At 57.9% G+C, this 13719-nt stretch overlaps 6 protein-coding genes across 6 annotated transcripts; 3 read left to right on the top strand and 3 right to left on the bottom strand.

Moving 5' to 3' along the window:
* The first annotated feature begins 71 nt into the window (after positions 1-71).
* Positions 72-2370, top strand: CDEST_03756 (Putative tubby-like protein). Its single transcript, XM_062919915.1, has 2 exons — positions 72-1036; positions 1137-2370. Exons 1-2 carry the CDS (start codon positions 706-708, stop codon positions 1412-1414), a joined length of 609 nt encoding a protein of 202 aa, XP_062775966.1. The 5' UTR covers positions 72-705; the 3' UTR covers positions 1415-2370.
* Positions 2371-2820: 450 nt separating this feature from the next.
* Positions 2821-3674, top strand: CDEST_03757 (uncharacterized protein). Its single transcript, XM_062919916.1, has 4 exons — positions 2821-3101; positions 3187-3242; positions 3315-3478; positions 3593-3674. The coding sequence occupies exons 1-4, from the start codon at positions 2911-2913 to the stop codon at positions 3620-3622; spliced, it is 441 nt and encodes a 146-aa protein (XP_062775967.1). The 5' UTR covers positions 2821-2910; the 3' UTR covers positions 3623-3674.
* Positions 3675-3724: 50 nt separating this feature from the next.
* CDEST_03758 (uncharacterized protein) lies at positions 3725-7130 on the bottom strand. Its single transcript, XM_062919917.1, has 8 exons — positions 6666-7130; positions 6447-6569; positions 6159-6364; positions 5912-6070; positions 5252-5796; positions 4861-5134; positions 4615-4790; positions 3725-4490 (listed from the first exon to the last, which is right to left on the bottom strand). The coding sequence occupies exons 1-8, from the start codon at positions 6716-6718 to the stop codon at positions 3810-3812; spliced, it is 2217 nt and encodes a 738-aa protein (XP_062775968.1). The 5' UTR covers positions 6719-7130; the 3' UTR covers positions 3725-3809.
* Positions 7131-7826: 696 nt separating this feature from the next.
* On the top strand, positions 7827-9003 carry CDEST_03759 (Putative flavin reductase like domain, FMN-binding split barrel; the record flags this gene model as incomplete). The annotated part of the gene is made up of 2 exons (XM_062919918.1): positions 7827-7976; positions 8040-9003. The coding sequence occupies exons 1-2, from the start codon at positions 7930-7932 to the stop codon at positions 9001-9003; spliced, it is 1011 nt and encodes a 336-aa protein (XP_062775969.1). The 5' UTR covers positions 7827-7929.
* Positions 9004-9423: 420 nt separating this feature from the next.
* On the bottom strand, positions 9424-11047 carry CDEST_03760 (Putative proline dehydrogenase domain, proline oxidase family, FAD-linked oxidoreductase). Its single transcript, XM_062919919.1, has 2 exons — positions 10360-11047; positions 9424-10291 (listed from the first exon to the last, which is right to left on the bottom strand). The coding sequence occupies exons 1-2, from the start codon at positions 10968-10970 to the stop codon at positions 9463-9465; spliced, it is 1440 nt and encodes a 479-aa protein (XP_062775970.1). The 5' UTR covers positions 10971-11047; the 3' UTR covers positions 9424-9462.
* Positions 11048-11860: 813 nt separating this feature from the next.
* On the bottom strand, positions 11861-13503 carry CDEST_03761 (Putative arrestin-like domain-containing protein; the record flags this gene model as incomplete). Its single annotated transcript, XM_062919920.1, has 5 exons — positions 11861-12114; positions 12214-12394; positions 12448-13180; positions 13237-13380; positions 13445-13503. The coding sequence occupies 5 exons, from the start codon at positions 13501-13503 to the stop codon at positions 11861-11863; spliced, it is 1371 nt and encodes a 456-aa protein (XP_062775971.1).
* Positions 13504-13719: the final 216 nt, after the last annotated feature.

Here is a 13719-nt window from a genome sequence, read left to right on the forward strand (position 1 = left end):
TATTAGCTCACCCGCCCCCCCCGAAAGCTGCACTGAGCTAACAGGTGACATGAGACAGAATGATGAGGAAGTGTTCTGCCCGTGGCGGCCAATGATCTCTTGCTACGCGGGTGCTTGACACCCATTGCTTGTACATATCCACTCGTCTGATCTGATGATCCTCCCAAATTAGCGTGAGACCCTTCTCATTCTTTCGACAAGCTTCGGGGCAGAGAAGCGGTCTGATCCCCCGCTGCATTCGAGCTTGTTCTTGGCTTCAGAGACACTGAACCGTGGAAGCTGTACAGCTGCGTCCCCCTCGACGTCATCACGAGCCAGTCCCTCGTCCCTCCTCGTCAACGATCAATGGTGTGTCGAGAGCTGAAGCCGGGCGAGCAAAGGTGGCGGCGGTCCAACACAGCCTCCCCTCATTTTACTCAGCCGCATACGTTAGTCCAAGCAGACTTTCGGGGTTTGTGCTGATTCTGTCTGGTCTCTCACATGCGCGCGCCTCTGTTTAAAAACGGTTGACACCCGCCGATGGTCGTCGCACTCGTCATTCTCGTCATCTCTCTTCGTTTGTGACAACCCCTGTCGCGACGGCACATCTACCCTCAGCAGCTCGGAGGATAAATACCCACCCTACGATCCAAAACCGAAACCAGTCCCACGGCAACAAACCTGATCTCGAGTAACTAGCAATAACAGTCAGTACTCGACGCCAAGATGGCCGCGCCCGCAGTGCACCACCTCCCGCAGGCCGGCAACTCGGTCGGCATCTTCCCGCAGATGACGGCGCGGCAGAGCGAGACGCTCGTGCTCAAGGAGAAGATGCTGTCCCTGACGGGCGACAGCTTCGACATCAAGCTCGCCAACGGGCAGCCTATCCTCCGCGTGCAGGGCAAGGCGCTGTCCATCTCGGGCCGCAAGTCCGTCTACGACATGGCGGGCAACCACTTGTTCGACATCGTCAAGGAGCACTTACACATTCACACGACCTTCGTGGCGCAGGACCCTCAAGGGAACAAGATCATGGAGGTCAAGAGCAGCTTTGCGCGTGAGTCTTGGCCTTCCCATCACAACATGGAGAGAGATAGAGAGAGAGAGAGAGGGCGAGAGAAACAGCGGAGCAGCGTGCTGACAACTAGCTTACACAGTCATCGGGTCCAAGGCGACGGCCACCTTCATATCCCCGCACTCGGGCAAAAGCGAGACCCTCGAGATGAAGGGCAACTGGCTGTCGACGCAGGCCGATATCGTCGATACGACGACGGGCCAGGTGCTGGGCCGGATCGACCGCAACATGCTGCGGGTGCGCGACTTTCTAGGAGGCAAACAGACGTACGCGCTGACGGTGGCGCCGGGCGTCGACATGGCCCTCATGTGCGCCCTGTGCATCTGTCTGGACGAGAAGAAGAACGACCAGAAGGGTTAAGGGGCTCTTTGCCGGCCTGGTGCGTGTTGTTCGGGGGGATAGTGTTTTTTTATTCTTTTTGGTTGATAGTCCATGATACCTGGCGCGAAATGAGAATGTGAATCTGTTGAATTTGGGTGTATCCAGTATTGTGGTATGCCTGGCAGCTCGTGGCTCAGAGGTCAGGGACTTGTGGATAGAACAACGTCGAGAATCCTGAACAGCAGCACAGGGTCACCGAATCAGGTTGGTTGCTCTTCTTTCTCCCCGCCTCTTGATTCGGCTCGAGAAGATTAGATGTAGACTTGAACAAGCACCTCACTGATGAAAAAAAAAAACCCGCCCAAAAAAAAAAAACTGGGACAGCGACTAACACACGCGGGATGTGACCTGACACTGTTCCTTCGACTAGACGACGCTTACGACCTACCTGCTTGGCGCCTTCGAGGTCCCCTCCGCCGGCGAGGGAGGAGGCATGGTACAGCATCACGGCGTCCAGGGCTCCCACCGGCCACCTCGTCGTCGCCGTCAACGGTACGCTGATCCTCAATGTCTTGCACGCCTACCACCCCCGTGTCCTTGCCGGCGGCGGCGGCGGCGGCACGCCGTACGCGCGTGCCTCAACGGCCGAAATGCGAGAAGTTCATCTGGCTCGGCGATCTCTACGACACGGCCAGGCGTGAGCGTGGACGACAGGGCGCAAGTGGCAAAAGGTCGGCGACTGGCTTCTGCGGCAGATCAACCTATGGGACGGAGCTGCTCACCCGTCAGTACACAAAGTATCGAGTGATATCTAGAGCCTTGGTCAACTCACAGTTGGCGGTTCTCCCACTCGTCAATGGGTCTGCCCCGCCGACGCGTGTCCACGCGTTTCTCGAAATAGCCAAGACCAGCCAACACACCTAAAAATCGCCGGTTTTATTGTGGATTCGCGTCGTGTCCGGGCATCGCGTGCCTCCACTCTGCGAGAGGCCCATCGGTTGTGTAGTGTAGTGGTTATCACTGTAGGTTTCCTTCGAGCCTCTTCATTGCATTCATGTCATCACATACTGACTCCCTTCGAGCCGGATTTTGATCACTGTCAAACGTCTTCCGGCAACCCCGGTTCGAGCCCGGGCACGACCTTCAAATCGTTATTTTTTTAGCCTTTTGCGTTTCTAATAAACTTCCTGAATGTTCAAGATACATACACTATGCGAGATGATTTTACGTCGCAAACTCATCTCACTCTCTCTCCTTGATGTGTGTGTTGCACCAAGTCTACTATCATGAGCCCCTCGAGAAGAAGAGCCGGATCCCCGGGTGTCCAACGCCGGACAAAAGTCCCCCGCCGGCTACTTCCGGCAATATGTTCCGGCATCGGAGCTACTCGATCGGGCCTCCCGTGCCTTTGCCTTTTCCTCCATCTCCGATATCGTGTCACATGACGCCGTAATCAAGGCACCGGGGAAAGCAATCCAGCCCATCAACCCATACAAGTACACTCTCCGTGACCCCTCTCCACGTCCCAGCCCGCAATGTCCATCTCCGCACGCGTCTTCAAGAACGGCTTCATCCCCGCAGTCCGAACCCTTCCCCGCGCCACCAGCAAGACCGCCTCACCGTTCGGCCTCGGATACTACCGCAACATGGCCACCAGCGCAAAGGAGTTCCTGTGCATCCTGCCGGACAAGCCGGACACGCTCGCCCAGCGGCTGGAAGTTCGACCGTGAGTTGCAGCAAAATCTTGGGGGGACAGCCCCCCCCGGCGACAACCGAGGCCGAAGTGCCGTGATGGCTAACCCGCATGGAAGCACGCACTTGGCCAACGCCCAGGCTCAAGCGGGCAAAGGAAAGGTGGTTGTTGGCGGTGCGTGTCCCTGTTTCCCCACCTCCCCTTTGTGACAATGTGCTCTTGGTCCTGACGAGAACGGCGGCAAAGGCGCCATGTTCGAGGAGCACCCCGCGGAGGGCACGACGCCCAGCTTCAAGGGCAGCGTCATCATCTACACGGTCCAGAACGCCGAGGAGGCCTGGGAGCTTATCCGGAACGACATTTACGCTCAGAAGGGCGTGTGGGATCTCGACAAGGCCCAGGTGATCCCGGTAAGTCAACCAACCGCCCAGTCCCCGATTGACTCGTCGAGATGAGCCCGGACGAGACAAGACAGACGAGACTCTATGGGAGAAGCTGGCTGACGATGGCGTGTGACATATCAGTTCAAGTCGGCTGTGAGAGAGTCCTTGTAACTGTAACCTTGGAAGTGCTCATAATCAAACATTCGGCTTTTGACTACCTCATCCCATCATCCGTTTTTGGCCTTTCAACACGGACGCGGAGTAAAATAACTGAGTGAATCCCGATGTGTACAATGCCCATAACCATCATCATCATCGTTATCATCATCGCCATTCATCTGCTGATCATCACATCTCATCATCTGTGATCCCCGTCCCCGTCGACGGACTGTATCAGATCCTCCACGTCCAACCGCTCCGCCAGGTCCAACAGCGCCTGCGGCGACAGCCCGCCCATGCCGCTCGTGTCAAAGATGTCCCACCCAGCCTCCTCCATCTGGTCCAGGAACGACCCGTGCTCGTGTGACCCGTGATGTTGACCATGCTGCACATGCTGCTGCGCGTGCTGCTGATGATGCTGCTGCTGCTGCTGCTGCTGCGCCGTGCTCGGCGGCGGCGTCGGCGGCTCCTCGCCCGCCGGCGTCAGCGCCGACATGATGTGCTCGAGCTGGCTGAGCTCCAGCCGGCGCAGCGGCGCCACGAGGCTGCCCTTGGCGATCATGCGGTCGAGGACGCACTTGATGTTGTCGCACCATGCGTCGTCCTGCAGCAGCGACGGGCTGATGACGCGGATGAGGTAGAGGAGGAAGGCCGACGAGAAGGCGTCCTCGAGCTGGAAGGGCAGGAAGGCCTCGAGGAGGTCCTCGTCGCCGAGGACGCGGAGGGTGCGGAGGACCGTCTGGGCCGAGTCGACGCACGACTGGAGGAGCGAGGCGACGGGGGGCGTCAGGCTGACGGTCTGGGAGTGCCGGTTGTCCGAGTGCTCGATGTGCATGTGGAGGGCGCACATGACGAGGGGTCTGGTGGTGAGGACGACGCACTGTTGAGGTCAGCGCTGCTGTGATAGGATTTGCGCGCGCGCGCGCGTGTGTGTGTGTGAGGGAGAGAGAGGTAAGTATGAACGAGAGTGAGAGTGAGAGTGAGAATTAAATACATTTACTTACATGGTGATAAGACAGGATGAGCCGCAACGCCATCCTCGACGCCCTGCTGACGGACCCTTGAAAGTGTGTGTCGAGCAGTGCCGTCAAGTCTCGGGATAGACGGGCGAGATCTCTGAGAATCGACTGAGTGTTCAAGACAAGCGAGCCGTCAAACTCCTTGCCGACGCCGTAGACGGCTGTGATGAAAGATTGTTAGTTAAAAAAAAAAACCATACCGTAGCACTTTTCCTCGCAGGTAAAACTCACTCGTGAGAATGCGCGCCATCAACCGCGAGAGCCGCACATGCAGCGTCATGTTCAGCGCGTCGAGCGACCCGTCCATCTTGGACGGCAGCTTGACGGTGATGTCCTCGTCCCGGATCGACGTCGGCGCCCCCATGAGAGCTGAGAACTCCCGGTCGAGGGTGTAAACGACCCAGAAGACGATATTGCAGCGGCGCGAGTACTCGGGGCCGACGACCTCCTCCGGCATGTGCCTGTAGATGCCCTCGACGATGCCGATGCGCAGCGCCTGGCCGATCTACGCGTGCGTCAGCCTCTCTCTCTTTCTCTCTCTCTCTCTCTCTTGCTTTCTCTGCGTATGCAATGCAAAGAAGGTCTTTTGTGTGTCCGCGGGGGTTCAAAGGGTCACACTCACATGTTGATACGCCGCCAGCCTCATGTCCAAACACTGGAAATACACGGCCGCCAGCGCCAGAGCCTGGATCGAGAGGATCGAGTCCGGGTTCAGCCCGGACAGGTCCGGCAGCAACGCCATCGCCCGCGCGGCGTACTGGGCCCCCGGGGGCGCCGCGGCGTGCGGGCCGCCGCCGCTCACCACGAAGGCCTTGCCGAAGGCCAGGATGAGCAGGTATTGAGCGTACCACAGCCGCGAGGAGGCCGCCTTGGCCGCCGGGTCCTCGTACAGCTCGCGCATCTCGCGCAGGAAGGACGGCTCGTCGACGAGGTAGAAGACGGCGCCGAGGTAGAACTTGGCCGTGTTGAAGAGGAACATGGCGTAATCCAGCGGCGGGAGGTTGGAGGTGTCGGGGGCCTCGGAGGCGCCGAGCGGCGTCCAGTGCATCCTGAAGGCGCCCTCGTGCGGGAGGTGCCACGGGTCCGGGGCGGCCTCCGGGATGCGTTTCCCGAGGAGGGCGAGGACGCGCCGGCAGAAGGACCACGACGACGTCGGGCCCATGTACCCTGGAAGATGGAAAATCAGCAAACGTGGTTGGTTCCCCCGTCGACATGAAGGGGTCAAGGGGGGAAGAGGGGGAAGGGGGGGGGGGAGGAAGCTGAGGTGGGTTTTCCAACTCACAGTACCGTTCGCCGACTTTTGCAAACGTGTAGTCGTTGTCCACCAAGGGGTTCTGCCGGAACCCGGGCCCGAAGTCGCTCTGCTCCCCGAGGGCCGACGGGGCGTCTTCCACCTCCGTGTCGGGTTCGGAGGCCGCGGGGCCCCCCAGACGCGGACTGTCTGTAGGACGCGGTGTAAGTCATCAAAAAACGAACGTCTTGTCTCATGCAGAGAGATGACTGAGATGCTGGTAGAGCAGGCAGCGTACCGTTACTCGGGGTCTCCAGTTGACCACCGGCGGCGGCGGCGGCATCCTCGCTCGGGCCCAGAGAGGTAGGATGCGGCGTCGCGTATGCATCGGCATACCGGCCCCGGACGTCGTCCTCGGCATCGTCGGCGCGGCTGACGGCCCTCGCCGAGCGGTCCGACGCCTGCTCGCTATTCCGTCTCTGGTTCTGAAGCTCACGGAGGTAACTGTGCGGAGTGGAGTCAGATGGCCATCGTTGGTCCGGCAACTATAGCAAAACTCATGCTCAACACACAACTCTCAACTCACCTCTCCGGCACCGACACCCTCTTGTCCTCGGCCGCAAAGATGCACCGGTGCTTCTTCCTGTCGCAGCGGGCGCACGGCTGTGAGCCGGAGCACTTCACCTTCATCACCCGACATCGTTCGCACCTTTTCGCGGCATGTCAGTCAGATCAGTTCCAATTCACTCCCCCCCTAATTCTCCACGGGATGATCGCAGCCCCCTCGCCGGCTCGTGGCACGCACGCTTTTTGGCATTTCTTGGTCACTTTGTATTGTCCCTGGCTTAGTTGCGGCATGACGGACTGTTCTCGTGGGGCCTACTCAAAGACTTCATGTCGGTCTTCCGCAGCGGTAGGGCAGGTCGGAGGGAGGGGGTTGGCAGGCAGGTTATCGCGATGGTGTTTGGGTGGCAGCACAGGACAGGACAGGAACGGCTTGATATGTCGGAGCAGCGTCCCGACAAAGTCTCGATGGGCAGCGCACCCTGCCGTCTTTATTGGAATGGCAGAGTTGGGGAAAAGACCTTTTAGCGTTATGGGGGCGTGCCTTATCACGCCTATCATACCGCCCCCCCGTCTGTGGTCTGGTCTGGGGTAGAATGACTCGCCGCAGGTAACCGGTTATCTTCTGGTGCTGGGACTGGTTGGTTCTGCTGGTTGGTACTGGTGCTGCTGCTGCTGCTGCTGCTGGATCTTGTACCCCACAGAATCTCAGTCCAGGGAGACACAGACTCCTCACTGACTATCTCCCTCCCTTGAGTCCTGGACAAGCAGACATGAATCAGTATCATCGCGGGGAAGATCGACAGTGACGGCGACATGGGGGCTCAAGTTGGAGATCCTGGGGTTGATGAGGGAGCACGAGACCACTCGGTTTCTTCGGGGAGCAAGCTTGTAGCAACGTTGTGTACCTGTACCAGCATTGTGCCACGAGACGTGACGGGTTTGTCCATTGTGATTTGTCCCCCCCTCCCCCTGAAAGTTGCTCCGGCAGACCCGACTATGAAGGGAATATCTCAAGACACGAAAAGGGGACAAAGTGTTGAGAGAAGACGACAACAACGACAACAACAATAACAAGATAGGAGGGACGAATAAAGAGTCTTTTCTTTATCTGCGGACTCCCATCATGGCCTGATTCCTGGCTCCGTCGATCACAGTTGAGATAGATACCACAATCATGCCTCCTCGGCTCGGCCAAGTCGGCATGACCGAAAGGTTGCGCAATGTCCACGTCGGGTGGCGCATCCGACATTTCCATGCCCATCCCATCCCATCCCGACAACGCCTCCAAGGTGGGGATCGGGGGCCCATCCGATGCCATACCATGCGAAGCTAGTCACACCAATTACCTGATTCGATGCTATCAGCGAAGAGACGCCTGCGTGACCGGGCAAGTAGCCGACTCTGAAGGATGGTCGATTCATCCATGCTCCATAGAGTCAGGATGACTTCAATCGAGGCAAATGACATGCAGGTCCATCCAGACTGTAATTACCTGAACAACCATGATGAGAATCAGCCCCAAGTTGCTCCGCCTGACAGCACCACAATGGTAGGTTGAGTGACTGCAACACGAGTTGACTGCGCAAAGACTGACCGGTCCGGGGGGTTCAAGGCCGCAGGCAAGCCGTCTTGTTCAGCGAGGCAACTTGTCCGGACCAAGAATGGCTGCAAATAACTCCTCAAACTCGAAAGGAGCAATTGTCGAGAGAGTAGACAACTTTGATGAGATCCAGTCTAAAAGGCCCGAGTTCGATCACTCGGGCACGCCAATTGAAGTCACCCAGTCCCCAGACCCGCGCTGGACTTACGGACAAGGCGTCCGGACCAGGGGCGGCGACTCGGCGGTCCCGTCACACAGGGAGATTGACCCCTACGCGCCAGACCGTCCGATGATCAGTAACTACCGGCTGCTGGTCTCCGGCATCGCACCCCGGCCCGTGGGCTTCCTGAGCACCGTGTCCCGTGACGGGAGGAAGAACCTGGCGCCCTTCAGCTACTTCCAGGTCGTGGACCACGACCCGCCCACGTTCGTCGTCGGCTTCTCGTCGCGCGGGAGGGCGGCGGCCGCCGGTCCGGAGAAGGACTCGTACCGCAACCTCAGGGACACGGGCGAGTGCGTCATCAACACCGTGTCCGAGGACATGATCGAGGCCGTCAACGCCACCTCCATCGACGCGCCGCCCGGCGTGTCCGAGTGGGACGTCTCTGGCCTCCGCGAGGCGCCCGCCGCCACCGTGAGGCCGTCGAGGGTCCGCGAGTCCGTCTTCTCGATCGAGGCCAAGGTCGTCGACGTCAAGGAGCTCGGCGACCATGCGGAGGGCGGCGGGAAGAGCGCCGCCGCCGCCGCCGGTATGGTCTTGCTCAAGGCCACCAGGTTCTGGGTCAGGGAGGATGCTGCGGACGCTGAGTTCAGCCACATTGAGCTGGATAAGCTGCGCCCTGTTGGCCAGCTCGGCGGCAGGTCCTACGGCCGGATCACGTCGACGTTTGAGGTACCTCGTAGACGATGGCAAGACGAGGAGCCACAGAGCGAGTTGCTGCAGGGCTTGAGCAGGGCTCGGCAAGATCAAAAGTAGGTTTAAACGGAGATGTTGACTCGATTGTATAACGAGTTCTGTGTCATGTCGTGAGTGTCTATTACCAGGCACATCCAGTAGAGATGAGGAACTATAATAAGGTCCTTGCCTCCCGCAAGCTGCACTAAAATACAGATCTACTCGGGTTCAATTAGAGGATGAGCCCAGGAACTGTGTAACCTTCGTTGCTAGTTGTTATACACAGTCATCCGCATCGCCTATCAAGCATGCCATGAACTTGTATCAACGGCTTCACACATCAGTCTCGAGTCTACTGCTGTGATAGAAGTGTTTGATAGAATTTTCTCAGTGTTTTTGAGAGTCGTTATTGGATATCTTGGATCTAAATCAATCATGATGCATCGCTTTGAAAGAGAAAGAGAAAAAAAAGAAAAAAGAATAACCCCTAACCCCCCTCCCAAGTAATCAAACAACCCACCCAACCAAACCGTCAAACCTTCACCCAAACACCCGACGGCGCAGCTCGCTCTTCAGAGACCCGAGCATATGCGCGCTCTGCTCGATGGCGCCCTTGTTCTCGACGGCCCGGCGGTGCAGGTATCCCATGCACTCCGAGACTGACCCCCATGGGAGGTATTTGAAGGGCTTGGGGATCGCCTCGCGCCGCAGGCCAGAGTCCGCCAGGCACGCGTCGTAGTTGTCGAGCAGCTCGCAGCTGAGCTCGTCCGCCATGCCGAGCAGCTGGCCGCACTCGAGCTCCGTCGTGGGGAGGCCGTCGAGGAGGCGGCGGCGGTGGTTCGCGATGGCCGTCGAGGAGCTGGCGGCGTTGTGCGTCGCGAGGAAGAGCGCGCTCGACGGGAACGACAAGTTGGATGAGGCGGCGGCGTCAGCCGAGGGGGGCAGCCTCTGGGAGATGAACATGTCGGTGATGTCGTCAAAGTTGCGGTCCGTGTCCTCCTTGGTGTCGTGGATTAGGGACCGCGTCTCGTTCTCGATGTAGGCCCCGCGCACCAGCTTGACGCCCAGGCTCCAGCCCTCGCGGGCCGCCAGCGTGATGTGCCGCTCGGCGTTGGCCTTGGAGGCCTTGAGGTACGACTGGATCGTGTTGTAGACCAGCGGCTTGCTCTCGCGGTTGTGGCGTCTCATGAGGTCGATGGTCCACTCGTCCAGCTGCGGCTGCAGCGCTTGCTGCTCGGCGTCGATCCAGAGGCGGGAGCCCTGCTTCCGAGCCTCGTCGCACATCTCGTCCAGAGCCTTGCGGATAACATCAGGGATGGGGGCGTGGGCTCGCATCGCGTCTACAGCAATGGGGCCGGCGCCGGTGATTCTGGGGAAGACGTGTTAGTCGGGATCTTTTGTGAGTGTGAGGGACATCAGGATGGGAGGAAAACGTACTTGACGGCCAGGAAATCGCCAGGAGCCAGCATACGGAGGGTCTCGATGTTGCCCTTCTTCCACAGGTCAACCATCTCGTAGAAGGGCGCGGCGTAGTCCCCGGCGGGTGCGTCGGCGCCGGCTTCCTTAGTGTCCAGAACGATTTCCTTTGCGTAGTTGAGAATGACACCCTGGTACCCCATGCGCTTGACGTTGTTCACGGTCTTTGTGACCTGCTGCAGGTTCTCGCCGGCGCAGAAGTGGTCGTAGATGGTCCAGCGCAGCAGCCTGTTCAGCACGGGGTTCCTGTCGGGGTTGAAGAGTGCCATCTTGGACTTGGCGATGAAGTGGAGGAGGGGCAGGGCGGGCTTCATGAGCAGCGGCGACGACATGAACTGCGTGAGGACGAGTGACCGCACAAGAGCCAGCGTCGGTAGCCTCGACAGAGGCGATCTCCCTTGCGTGGATGAAGCCGCCGTCTGCATCGTCTTGGCCACCGGCGTGACGGTGGTGGTTGTGGCAGCGGCAGCGGCGGCGGCGGCGGTACTGTTACATCTCGCCGCGCCCTGCCGCCGGAGGGCCCCGAAGAGAGGCACCGGCGCCTGGTTACACACGACGAGTCTGGCAGGCATCGTGATAACTTGGGAAAGGCTTTGAGGGTTTGGCGAGACTGAGGCGCAAAACTAGTTGAACGGATGGGAGGAAAGGGTGTCTGGGCACCAGTATTTATCATTCAAGGACGGCTACGGGCGGCATAAAACTCTCTCTCGAATCGAGTCGCGGCCGAGCCAGACTATCGTCGAAGCATGTTCTCCGACGCCAGGGGAGACCCTCTTCCACCCCACCATCCATCGACGTTCCGACACTGGGTCTTTGCGCTCTGGGGAAAGACAGACTGACTGCTACCGTGTTACGTTTGGATTTTGCGGCTCTGCCCCGTCCATCTTGCTACTGCGGCCCATTTGCCGCTGAAATCATTACTTCACAGGTGGGTAAGACAAGATTGTCCATCAAGGGGGTCATCGAGATGCCATTGGGTCCATGATGAGATCGGGGTCCTCTGACAGGCCCGTTATCGGGAGCTTTTGAGTTTAGATCCATGAGATAACAATGACCAAGTGACCAGAATCGGGGAGGGTCTTGGACCATCGAGGGGCACCCCCGGAAACGGCAGACATCGGTGTGCGCGTTCCGACATGTCGGATCGGCTGCGCTAAGAATGTCGGAAGAGCATCCCGACGACGCCAAGCCTGTAACACGAGGCCTCGGTCTCAAACGGTGGGTGTTTTGGTTCACCTATTTATGCAATTTCTTCGCCAAAAGGCATAAAGAGTTCTTTAACAACCTGGGCATTAACACGTTTGTATGCTCACAACTGTTCTATAACCTGTTTATGCTGCGGATACAACATGATTGGGCAGCTATAGGCAACCGTGCCATAGATATAGTGAGAATATTGAACAAAGTGTCAAGCTGTCCCAAGGGCTTTGATTCACAAAACGGAATCAACCGAAAATGCGTCTCAGCTAGCAACCTGGTTCAACTCGGCCAACCGACAGATCTGCTCCAACGCAAGAGTCCGACGGCAGTGCCAAATTGGTAGGCTCAGTTGACTGGCGCAGATGCCACGACTCAAACATGAGACTGCTAGCCGCGTTGACCGGAGAATCGGCAAATTAAAAAAAAAGCTAAAATGGGAACAAGACAGAGAAAACAGATAAGAGTTGTTGACTCGGGGTGGTGTGAGGCGCAATTTTTGGAACCCGTGCTTGACTTCTGCATGAAAATTAGCATTCCGCTGCGGGCTTCAAGTACGGCTCTGGACGAGGATGGGACAGTTAGACAAACCACACATAGGTTGATTGACTCAGGGACCCAAGGTATCCAGCACCTTATCCTCCAAGTGTGCGCCGTAGATGGGCGGAATATCTAGCACACCATTCTGCAAGGTTACGTCGTTCGTCCCCGTTATGTCCTCTGGCCAAACAAACGTCTCGCTCCCGTCGATCGGCAGCTGAGGCGATATAAAGAGTATAACAGGCACCGTCACGCGATACTTGAATCAAGTTAGTCAAAGAAACCAGCTTATATACAGCTGAAGTAACCCACCAAAGACGTGCGGCCCTCGGGCTGCCGAACCGTAACATCGACATGAAGGACATGGCTCGTCTGGATACCGAGGGCAGCCACATCCGGAGAGCACCTCTTCGGTTCCTTTGGCAATGGGAGGTTTTGCGTCATCTTCTGAACTCGTCGGTCTTCTTTACAATCACAATTTTGGATGGATATGGCCCATTCGGCAACTTGTCTGTCGCCCGTGAAGGCTGCCAGTCGGTGCGTCCCACCCGTCACTTCGTGGGACTCGGACAACCGGCATCGGGCTCGAAGCACTTCCACCCCCTCCTTCAGGGCCGTCACGGACATCTCGAGTGGTATCGTCGTCCCCAGTGCGACGGCACGATGTGCGATCGAGACGGAGTATCGCAGGGTATCTGACCACGTCCCTTCGATTGTGACCGGGTCCATCAAGGTGAAGGCCGAGTTCGATAGGGCGCGGTTTATGCGAATCGTCCTGTACGTCTGCGGCGGTGACGCCGAAGAACTGTTCCGGATCGTCGTCGCCCCCAGCCGATACGTTATGCTGCACCGGCCGCATCCCTGGAAGGTCTCTGTGGTGTCACCGGGAACCATCAGGACGAAGGGCCACTCAAAAGTTTCCAGACCTGGCTCATCTTCCGAGACAATTCTATGGCCGTGGTCGATGAGGAACGGTGGCGATTCCTGTTCAAATACGCTGATCGTACGACAGGAGTCGGGCGTGCTGGAGTCGGCATCATGTTCACTGGACATATAAAGCGTCAGAATATGCCCCAGTCGCGAGTTTTCGACCATACCTACGTGTGCCTCAAGAAACCGTTCATACAGAGGCGTACGCCAAGCACCTTGTGTCCAGCAGGTAGACGCAACCTGACTGTTCCTTGAAGAGGCTGTTCTGTCGCCTCTTCAGGAGGCCCTCTGAGAATCACAAAGTCCTTTTCTGTCCTGCTCACATGGTAGATGGTCAGCCAGAAGATCGTACAGAGTGGGTATGATGCGAAGTTCTGACCGAATCGAGATGTGCGCGTTGCCCTCTGCGCCTACTAGTCGGGACAAGAATGAAAGCATCGAGGCCAGTGTCTTCCGGGCCGGCTTTCGAGGCGAATGTTCCACAACGGTGATAGATGCATCGTGATACTTTTGTCAAATGAAGAACCGTCCTTAAACAGGATCTTAATATGGCGATGCAGTCGATGTACGTAACAAGGTCGTCTCATCATGACAATGAACGAGCGAGAAGACGGGATTTGATTTCCGCCCGATCCTAAAGACATTTCAATCGCA

This window comes from Colletotrichum destructivum, chromosome 2 (assembly GCF_034447905.1).
Source record: "Colletotrichum destructivum chromosome 2, complete sequence".
Classification (NCBI taxonomy): Eukaryota; Fungi; Ascomycota; class Sordariomycetes; order Glomerellales; family Glomerellaceae; genus Colletotrichum; species Colletotrichum destructivum.